General features: G+C 47.0%; 1 protein-coding gene across 1 annotated transcript; it reads left to right on the top strand.

Moving 5' to 3' along the window:
- Window positions 1–268: 268 nt before the first annotated feature.
- On the top strand, window positions 269–7,507 carry SARC_10811 (hypothetical protein). Its single transcript, XM_014295132.1, has 6 exons — window positions 269–426; window positions 1,034–1,093; window positions 1,549–2,414; window positions 3,287–3,534; window positions 3,771–3,854; window positions 4,759–7,507. Exons 1-6 carry the CDS (start codon window positions 349–351, stop codon window positions 6,471–6,473), a joined length of 3,051 nt encoding a protein of 1,016 aa, XP_014150607.1. The 5' UTR covers window positions 269–348; the 3' UTR covers window positions 6,474–7,507.
- The last annotated feature ends 4,162 nt before the right edge of the window (window positions 7,508–11,669 follow it).

Genomic DNA, 11,669 nt, shown 5'->3' on the forward strand with positions numbered 1-11,669 from the left:
ATATACATAAAATACACACATACAGATATATGATTATATATATATATATATATGTGTGTGTGTGGGTTTAGGATTTTTCTATGAAAAGTATGCCTAAAATCTCCACTCACTTGAAGCTGTATGTCACGTTTTATTCTGCATGTATACACCCTTGAATCAGTGCGTGTAACCATATTCACACACCCCACTACTGCCAACGACTGCAATGAGATATACGATAATACAGCCCACCACACCTAACATACCCACCCGCCGCTACTTATACTGTAGGACATTGTGGTGAAGCTATCCACAAGCAACCAGGGCTCAGCGCTCGCCTCACCGGAGAAACCGCTGCGTGATCTTAAAATGCGCAGTCCCATTCAAGGGCATGAGACTACGGATGAGGAAGTAAATGCCAATCGGTTCAAAAGGGCACCGCCAAGGGTATGTACAGCACTTGATGTGGATGTACTATGTGGATGGGCATAGCAATAGTAGCTTGATATGGTCTCATTTGTGTAGTAGTCACTGGGGTGGTCTCATATGTTTCTCTGTAGTGCTATGTGGATGTGCATAGTAGTATTAACATGTGTTCCATTTGCTTCTCCTGTGATGTACCATGTGCATGTGTATAGCTGTAACATCTTGGATGTGGTCTCATGTTTCTTTTGGGTAATACTATGTGGATGTGCGTAGTAGTATCAACATGTGTCCCATTTGCTTCTCCTGTGATGTACCATGTGCATGTGTATAGCTATAACATCTTGGATGTGGTATCATATGTTTCTCCTGTGTTATACACTTTTTGTCTCATGCCATTGAAGGAGAGAGGTGTTCGTCTAAAGCGTTGCTTGTGTGTATTGCTTATTACTAGGCCTCTTTCACAGCCATCCCGACGTCACGATCACTGCTCATATACACACCCGTTTATCATATACACACCCGTTTATCATATACACACCCGTTTATCATATACACACCCGTTTATCATATACACACCCGTTTATCATATACTCATCCGTTTATCATATACACACCCGTTTATCTGCAGGACGGTATGCAAGGTATAACAGGAAGTGCAACGCAGTCGAGCGATGATAAGGACAACCAGGTAAGCACTTCTGTATCATATCTAGATCCATTAACCATGTGCACTTCTGTATTATATTTATATCCATCAACCATATGCATGCGAGTGCCCCTTGGCCCTTTAGTTTCAATTGAGGGCTGTTGGGGCTATCGGCTATACGCTTCACATTACTATGCGCCTGCTCACATTGACGGAGCGGTGGTTATGGTTGATGTGTGCTTTCAACGTGTATAGTAATCATGTGCATGTGACTGACGCCGCCGATCACATCGTATCCCTGAATTGTCTGTGCCTATGGCAATTGCGACGAATTGTGACGTATCTCGTGTTCTTGGTCGATTGAGGTGTTTGTGTGTGTTTTATAGTGTGTTGGAATTGTTGTGGCCGCGAGTATCCCAGTTTATCAATATTCTAGAATCAATATATATATATATATATATCCAGTAACACCCTCCTCTCCCTCCCCTTTACCACAGGACGATAGTGTGCTGGTGGGTGCTGGTGGTGCACCCATCGGAGGGGCTCCATTGTCTCTGGCATCGTTTGGTGACAGCAAAGACTCCAACTCGCCGTCGCCTCTGGCAGATGCCATGAGTCAGATCTCTGATATGGTCATGCCAGTGGGTGGGGGCCTGGAAGTCGTGAAGCAGGTGGTGATAGACGCCGCACACGCGTTTACCAACACTCAGGACGACACACAGAAGGATGGGGCGGACATACAAACTCAGCCAACCGATGCGACTGCGCGAGTGGGTGAGGAAGAGCCTGTGTGTACTACGACCACTGAGGCAGGACAGGCCAATGGCCAGGTGGTGGCGCAGGTGCCTGTGCCTGGGCCTGGGCAAGGAGACAGGGCAGCAGACACCTCCAGCGACTACCAGTCGCCTGAAGCGGCTGACGGTGATGTAGAGGCGAAGGAGAAGGAGGATGAGCCCACGTCATCCAATGAGAACACCGCGATTGACGCGAAGGAAGCCTCGTCCAATGAAAATGCAGACAATGCATCGGACGCTGCCGAGCTGGTGCTGACTCAACTCGCCGGTCTGGTGGGTGCTGCGGCAGTGCCTATCAGGCGCATGTCACGCAAACTCACGCCAGCGCAGACATTCACACCCCCACCGTACTTGCCTGGAGGCCCAAAGGGCACGGACACCCATCCCGCTATGAACCCCACAGGGAATACCGGGACCGATACACTCCAGAGGAGTCAGTCCAGGGGACGTTCGATCACCCCACAGTCGATATTCGCTCCGCCGCCCTTCTTCCCAGGCCAACAGAAGCCGCAGCCACTCAGTAGAAATGCGTCCACCATCAGCCGCACCTCCACGGGCCCATCGCCCAGGTAGGGACGCATACACACACACACACACACACACACACGTGAATATGGATAGACACACAACACACGTGACTATGGATAGATGTGTTTGAAAAATGCATATGTGTACACACGCGTGAATATGGATGGATGTGTTTGAAAATGCATGTGTGTACACACATACGCTTTTACATAGACTCTCGTTCTCGAAATTGCGGATGTGCACATAGATGCACATGTGTACCTACAGGGGCAGTGTACACACGTACTAGGCGCATCGTATTTCGTGCTTCCAGCATGCCAATAGTGTGGTAGTGTGTTTGCGTGGGTCTGTGGGAGTGTGTATGTGGGTGCATTCTATAGAGTTTTCAGGGGGTTCTGCTGCTGAGCAGAATGGTATGCTTTTTTTATCATTATTGCAAAGTGGCTGAGTAGTGTCATAGGTGTGATACAGAGTATCCCATCATTCATATTTAGTAGGCGCATATCTGTATAGACCCCAACGGACACGTACATATGGAATTCCTTTCGGCATATCAATCTGAGAAATATGTATGCAAATTCATGCATGCATAAGTGCTCAAATATTCGAGAGCTATGTTTATATATATATATATCATATATACCTACTCTAATGATAGTTACATCAAATCAAGTATCTACGCGCGTCTCTCGAAATTTGTTTCCATGTATATATTTACCAATACAGACATAATTGCAAATCTACCTATATTCGCGTGAGCATCTGTTTGTGTATTATAGTTTCTACTTAACACATGTTCTCAGCCGCACCCCTCAATGAAGGTGTGGTGAACATATGCAATTCGTCTAGCTATTACATGCCTATCTTTCACATGCATATCCTCATTACTATTCACCTTCCGTTTTCTTCACAGTCGTAGCTCCTCGAACAAGCCAGCCACCCCATTTGTGCCACCCCCATTCATGCCTAGTGCGGGTGCTGCGGGCTTAACCGCCCTCGGCGCAGCGCCAGTACAGCCGACAAAGGACCTTCCCGCAAGCACAGGCGTTGCTAAGCAACGAGGTACATCCCCGGGGCCAAAGACCAAATCTGCACCTCCTCCCATAATGCCTGCGGCTGCTGCTGTGGTTGTGGTTGGGTCGTCGGTGGCTGCAGCACGAGGTTTGTATGTGTCTGTAGGACGACCCGAAATCTGCATGCGAAAGGTTGTGTTGTTTTTGCTGGCATTCATGGGCATGCGTCTGTGGTCTGTTGCTTATTGTCCACATCTGTGGTCTGTTGCTTATTGTACCGTATATTGCTGTGAAGTTGGTGCATAGTTTGGTTTCGTACACTCTTCGTCTGGCTGTTGCTGATGACTGAGTCCCGATTGACCACATTCCCAAATTTATCATCAGAAGAGGACGAAGCAAAGAAAACGGACGAAGACAAAGTGGAGCAGAAGGAAGACACTGCTCAAGCTACCGGGCAGCCTGAGAGGGGTAAGAGTAGTATTCACATACATACATACATACATACATATATACATACATTCATATATTCACACATGTATGAATGCATGAGTGCAAGATTTTATGTATATATGTATATAAATATATGTGTGTGCATAGAGCATGATATAGTTCGGGCCAATTAATACGCCTGTGGGAATCTGCTGCGTGCGTACCCAGCTTTGCCCCACAACGTGTGCCTGTGCATAAACTAACCACAGCTCATCCTATGCACGTGGCTCATATGTAGCAGCGGTCTCTGTCCTAGCGTGGATTGTGCATCACAAGTCCTTTGGTGTATTTGACTCCATGGCTCCTTGTGTGTGTGTCGAGTGCTTCGATTGTTTGCTGCTGTCCTGTGCACTCCCTTGTGCTGCCCCTCGCTTATCCTACGCTGTCGGGTCACACCCGGCCACTCACACCTCTCTGGCACGTTTCTCTCATAAAATATATCTCCACTACACCTTCCAGTGGCTATATAATGTCAAACATCTGTATCAGTATACCACCACTACACCTTCCAGTAGCTATATAATGTCAAACATCTGTATCAGTATACCACCACTACACCTTCCAGTAGCTATATTTCCAGTAGCTATATAATGTCAAACATCTGTATCAGTATACCACCACTACACCTTACAGTAGCTATATAATGTCAAACATCTGTATCAGTATACCACCTCTACATCTTCCAGTAGCTATATAATGTCAAACATCTGTATCAGTATATCACCACTACACCTTCCAGTAACTATATAATGTCTAACATCTGGTCAACATCTGTTCAAACATCTGTATCAGTATACCACCACTACACCTTCCAGTAGCTATATAATGTCAAACATCTGTATCGAGCCCTGCTCACACCCATCCTCCACTCTATCATGCTCAGCCGCACCCCCTCCTCGACCCCCTGCTCCCATTGTGGCTGCACCAAGTGAGACTGCACCTGTAGAACGCACCCCTGGGCCCAACGGTGCGCCTCCCCCAAGGCCGGCTGCCCCGCCCATCGAGCATCCGCACACACAGGATATTGAGCCCAAAAGGCAGGACGAGGTGCAGGACGAAGCCAAGGCCATTGATGCCGAGCTTGCCAAGGCGGAGGAGAAGGAGGCTGAGGCTGAGGCTAGTGAAGTGGTTGACTCAGGTGCACCCCCGGCACGCCCCTCGGCAGGCCCAGCACACGCAGCAGCACACAGAGCATCGCATGGTTCAAGGGAGGACAGTGAAGAAAACCCTAACGAAACACACGCAGGCGAGACTCATGAACCAGGACAGGCCATGGACGGGGCAGACGAGACGGTAGCACTCGACGACCAGTCCGAAAAGGACAGGGCAGGTGCACTAGAGACACCCACGCCTGTACAGGACGACCACAAGGCTGTGCAGGAAACCATGGACAGTGTCAGCGCACCCCACGACGGCTGGAGTGTGCCGCAGATCGAAGAGAGAGCGGCAGACGACCTCACCGCCGCCGCTGAGGGCATGCAGGGCACGGAACAGGTGTTTGCAGAAGGAGACGGAGACATGGATCCCGGTATGAAGGAGGTCGATACCGGGACCGAGCATGCTGTAGATGCCGAGGAGGAAGACGAGGATGCCAAGGAGACTGCGGCTGCTGCGGCGGCGGTAGCGGCTGCTGCTGCGGCGGCGGCGGCTATTATAGTAGCAGAGGAGCAGAGTAAGGATGTAGGTGTGTCTAAGGAGGTAGACGTAAGCGAACAAGACACGAAGCTGGGTACGGAGCAGCGTGCGGCGGAGGCGGATGTGTTGCAGCCTGTACCGTCCATCACACTTACCAATGAGCGAAGTGAAGCGATGGGCGAAGTCACTGACGATGTAGAGCAAGCCAACGCAACGGGTGCAACTGAGTCCACCCCACCCCAGGACTTGGACGGCCCTATTCCCGTTGCTGCGGCAGAGGGCAGTGACACCGTGGGTGACGCAGACGCGGCTGCGGGTAAGGCCAACGGCGTGGGGACTGGACTGCAAAGCCCAGAGGCAACCCACACAAAGTCACCCAGAAGTATCAGCCCAGACACGACGGAGACTGGGGCTGTGGTGGGGCTGAGCGATCATAGCGAAGGGGACGAGGAGTGGCACGATACCAACGCACGCCTGGGCAACAAGCGCAGCAGCACCAACTCGTGTGTCAGCAACAACGACAGCATTATATCGGGGATTAGCATGTACGCCACCGCTGAGGAGGACAACGGCGACAGCGAGTATGAGGAAGCACCTCTGCCAGAACACTCTACGCCCGACACCCGCGCAGATGTCATGAAGTCACAGGAGAGCATGACTGTGGAGGATAAGCCGCCCTCGCGACCACAGTCAAGGCCCACGTCCAAGGTCATAGCCAGTGCCACAGACGACGGGAAGGAGACGGAGCCTGTGGATAAGAACGTGGCAAAGGGCAATGAGATGAAGCCATCCATCGTACAGACAGCGGTGGGCAACAACGTGCCATCGGAGGACGTGTACGACTGGGAGGGCGGCGACGAGAAGCCCAAGAAGAAGGGCATGAGCAAGGCTATCAGCGCATCTAAGCTCAAGGGTATCATGGGCAAGCTCACGGGCAAGAAGCCCAAAAAACAAGAGGCCTAAAGCCCGCAGCTGAAATGGCCAGGCGTGGACGACGCACACTCGTTGAGGGGTGGATGGGCGTCGGAGAGTACTGGCACGGGTAAAGATCGTATAACATATACCGACGAGGGAGGGTAACATATCTAACGGATACTATCATACCTGCAATGGGTACAATCTTAAGGATTAGATGCGTACTTGAGTGTGTGGCTGGCGTACAGGTGATATTGGAGTCACTTCAGCACCGTGTGGCACATTGACGGTGACGTGCAGAAGGTGCACATCAAAGCCATAGCAACCACAGACCGCCAATTGCAAACTCCGTAATGGCCTCTACTCAGCATGGGCATAGCCTACCACGAACGCTATGATAATATCGCAGAAATATCAGGAAACCGTCGTGGCTGTATGTTTGTGTGGGAATCGAGCTGCGGTGGCGTTCTCATTGTCATGCGAGAGCCTGATACGATTAGCATACCGTGAGTGCAAGCACAAGGGCATGAAGCGTATGGTATACATGTCCCTATCAAGCTACTGGCTTGTCGTACAACTCACGGTACCAACCCCTCAGACCGCCTCGCGCTTTCGAGTTCTCTCTCGAGTGCTGTCAGTGCCATACAGCTCGCCTTGAATCACGCACACGTAGCCGAAAGTGTTATGGGCGTTTGCCGAAGGCCACAGTGTACTGCAATGTAATGGGCTTATTTAGACTTGGCGTATCCACCGGCTGCCGTTTCTGGCAGCGTGTGAGCGAGCTATCTTCTGGGTTGAGTCGCTGCATCGAAAGTGGCTGGGTCTGTCTTTGCGCACACTGAGCATGCCGCATACAACGCGTTTCAGATGTGTATATACTGCCAGATTAATCCATGCCATGTATACCCATTGCGATTGCGAAGTGGGGCTGTGTGTTAAGAATGGGCTTAAAGTGCAAGTCTGTTTGCCACGCGCATGGGTGTGCGCATGGGGAAAGGCGGGCAACAGGCGGTAGAGCGAACGAAGTGTAAGCGTGCATATCTCAGCCGCATATATAAGATAATAAAAATATATAGGATAACATTCTGGGCTATGCAGGAAACTGTAGCCAAGCTGTAGTCTGTGGTTGAACTGGTATCAGAAATAGAAGTATAAAATAATCATCGAGTACTATAAATGTTCGTAATAGTCCATTCTCATCTGACATGCAATGATATTTGTAGGGAAGATCCGCAACAATCAGATTGTCGGGACCAATTTCACGAGGCATTTCCGTATGATCAAAACAGCTCTCCAATAGACCAGATGCATAAGGTGTACACAACGATCGAAATGATGATTTCTAGTCGAGTACAGAGGCTACAACTTGGAAGTGGTATTTGGAACGTTGACGTTTTGGGCAATGCAAGAAGTACTTTCAGGGGTAAATACAGGCCGAGTAATGTGTATATATATACATGATGGCATGTAAATACGTTTATGGGCATTTTACGCTTCTTTTCTAAACTGCAATTAGTTGAGACCGGCACTTCATTTTTAAAAATGATAATAAAATTATCCTGCTGTGGCTAACCGCACGAGATTGACCTCATAGATTGGATCACTACATGTGTGTGTGATCTTCCCCGTTCCTTTAAGTATTGGCATATTCTCTTACATCCTTAAAGGTTGGTGATTATCGCCCATAGTATGGTCTTCCATCCGGCTCATGCTGGAATTGGAAACCTACTATATTCCTCACCCTTCAAACCTTGGATGTGTAAATATCGGCTGGCACTCTGTATCATCGAAGTGGTCAATAAGGAGTAAGCAAGGATCTTGATGAGACTTCGACCAGAAAAGGTTCCGTTCCTACGCAAATGCTAGCAAAGTAGATTCCCTTCATGCCCCAGAGCAATACGAAATTTAACTACCAGATATGGCGGATCACATAGTAAAAGACGCACGCACAATTTTTATCACCCTTGCTGATCGTATAGCCGCCTGGATCAGCGCCGAGAAACAACCAGTGTGTAACTCAAATGCCTAAATAATTCCTTCATATTTAGTCTATTTGATTTCAATTACCACACTTCCCGGAGCTTTATTTGTTTTGACAAACTGGGATTCTCGCTTTCGTGTCTTGCTATTACTGCTCGTAAATCAGGGACTTGGCTGATAAATTTGCTTCAAGATTTTTGCTCGTGTTAGTTGTCGGTGAGATCGCCTGTAATCTTCCCACCACATAACTTATAGTGATGACAATTGTGTTCGTAGTACTTCGGGGCTAGAAACCCTCGTATCATTCCCAATGGAGTCGAGCACCCTACTTTGCATATCAACATTATATAGCACATCAATCACTCTTTATAATACATGACCTCTATTTTCTTCGCAAAACACGATCTTGGGGTTTTTTATAAATAAATAAAAACTCTTCATTTACATACTGATCCATTCTAAATAACGATTTAAAGATCATATGGGCAAACTAGTTTGCGAAGAGCGCAATCTTGCCAAATGATACTAGTCGCACCTTGCAAATCGAACAGACCTACACGTCTTCGGCATGGAATTGCGACCACTGAATTAGCGATACGGTTATAAACATAGCGCAGCAGAACTTGGCTGACATCGATGCAGACGACGTTGGATTGAAGCGAACGACGAAGTGGACCGTGTCCAGGAAATATCATTCCATTAAATCCACTCCCACAAGCACGAAAAACAGCATAGCAATGCAGAACGCGAACGGAAAGTTTCTGTGAAAAAATAAAACTTAGTCCTGACAAGGGCACTGCGAATTCAAGTCGGTTGAGCTCAGTATTACAACCTAATATAACTAGCTTGGTAGAACATGTTCAAATTAAAGTGGATGAGTTAACTGTTTACATGGGAAGTATTGAAACCCAGCCATTCAAGAAATAAACAAGCCGCCAAGTGCCCTTGAAAGCAGACCCCTGCTAGCAAAGGCTCAGCGGATATAAAACGACTTCCGCTTATGGTAAAGTAATATTATTTCAACCGAATCTGCAGTCTCTTGCAACAGCGGCTATTTCCTCTGAGATACAGAGAAAACTAATAATATTTAAACCCCCTCGCCCAACTGTAAAACTTTTAGATTTAGAAAGCACGGTATTGGGTCGAGTAGTTGCAAAACAGGTATCAATGCACAGCTAGCAGAATAATTTGAAATACAAGCAGGTGTTTGCTGTAGCCCATCAGGGAAATAGCTTCTTAATTACCCGGAAGCAATTGCTAGCACCAAAATAGGGGCAGGCGTTTGGTGTGATGACCGACATTGTGAAGGCTGGGGGGGGGGGGGGGATTCAGTGTGCTATAGTATGATAGATGCAGACTATACAGGTTCAATAGTGCATTGAAGACGATCTCACGGTAATTTGATCTTGACGGAGGAGTATTCTTGTGACAGACTGATTCAGCGCATACTACCAGGCCAGTGATGTAGTTACCACCGCTGCCCATGCACTTCAAGCTAAGCCAATCCAAAGCTTTCAGTACTTGTCTTTGTCTGATTTTACAATCAGACGAGTACAGTGAATATTATTATTATTTTCAGAAGGTGGATGTTTGTTTCATCATTGAGCTCTACATCTTAAATTGAGTTCATCAAAATGCAGCGTCGATACTGTGTGTTTAACATTCAATAGACACATGTTGTGTCGATTCCCAAACTTCAGCCAATAGGACTAAAACCGTAAAACCGTAACACCTTAAACGTAAAACCGAAACATCTTAAAGAGGCATATCAGCAGGCACTAGTAGGCTGATCGTACAGCACATTGACATAAACGAAACTACTAATTGATATATTTTATGTATATATTAAACATGTATATAGATAAATCTATAGTGCTGTAATTGGAACTCTCGCTTGAATTCTTCAAGACCGTCAGCGATCTGGTTCGTTTAAAGTGTGCATACATTTCATATTGGCATAATTTCGATTAGAAACCCCTATACCTTATTATAAAGGCTGCGCATGTTTACCACACACGTCAGAAGCAGAACAGTTGTTAAATGCGTGTATACTTTTGTCAACCTAAATCCCCAACGGTCCTAAAACACCTACAAGCGGAACGTCTTCAGTATTGCTTAACCGCCCACTCTTTAATCGCCAAGCCAGCGTAGCACAAAGTATATAAAGCCCTAAACCCTCCACGCTATTTACATAGCCTTCTGAAAAAAATAAAGAAGGCTATGCTATTTAGTACAATAAATCGTAAATCAGCGCATGTATAGTGCGCTCACTTGCGCTACAAGGTCCGTCCTCCCTCAAAAGGCTGTACGTATACGTATACGTTTATGCATACGTATACGGTTATAGATGTACGTATACGTTTATTTGTAGTTTATGACACTCATGCAGTAAATAAAGCCATACGGGAGAAATTTGTGCTACTGATGGGCCTTTCACCGCAGAGACGCACCGTCCGCCCTCCACTCACATCACATCAAGCTTATCAACCGTTGCACAAGGGTTATCTGCTCTCCTACAACAACGTTCAAGCATATCCTCAACGCATAGGGCTGCGTTCGAGTGGTATATGGTCAAACACAAGCGTGTGTAGGCAGGTCCTGCCTTTGTACGCACTTCCATGTGTGTTTCTGTCTGGTAGATAAGCATGAAGGCTTCCCTGCAAAATCGGCAGGCACTTTCTGAAACATATGTGAGTGCAAGCGTTTCTAAATTCAGCCGGCCCTATTTATCCTATCAGTCGATCTACTCTGTTGTGTAAAACGGCTGTGTACTCTCACATCCGTTTCTAGGGGTGTTCACCTATACCCTAGAACCCTATAAACCTAAATCCTATAAAATTATACTACTCGGCTCGTCATTGCGCTTGTAATATAATACATCTGCGAATCCCATTGAACTATGTATGTCCCTCTCTCAGTCGAGTATCGTGGAACATTGGCCAAGTCTATTGTTCCAGGTTCAATGTCGTTGGGTCAAACCGAGCCACAAACGTTCGCACATCCTCGGCAAACAACTCGGGCTGTTCCCACGCCTCAAAGTGGCCTCCGTGGTCTGATATTTTTTCTAAGAATAAACGTAAAAATACGAGTACATCAGCTGGACAGTTGGATAGGAATGACCAATAATAATCGAGTTTAATACACCCACACCCACACACACTTACATCCATGAATATATATATATATATATATTATATATATATATATATATATACATACATACATACATACATAAATATATATATACATACATACATATATATA

This window comes from Sphaeroforma arctica (genome assembly GCF_001186125.1).
Source record: "Sphaeroforma arctica JP610 unplaced genomic scaffold supercont1.1399, whole genome shotgun sequence".
Classification (NCBI taxonomy): Eukaryota; class Ichthyosporea; order Ichthyophonida; genus Sphaeroforma; species Sphaeroforma arctica.

Bases quoted from the DNA above. Each gene is read 5' to 3' on its own strand.
- SARC_10811 (XM_014295132.1), top strand. From the start codon at position 349: ATGCGCAGTCCCATTCAAGGGCATGAGACTACGGATGAGGAAGTAAAT. The intron at 1,094-1,548 runs GTAAGCACTTCT...CCTTTACCACAG, and splicing joins GCGATGATAAGGACAACCAG to GACGATAGTGTGCTGGTGGG. The intron at 3,855-4,758 runs GTAAGAGTAGTA...TATCATGCTCAG, and splicing joins TACCGGGCAGCCTGAGAGGG to CCGCACCCCCTCCTCGACCC.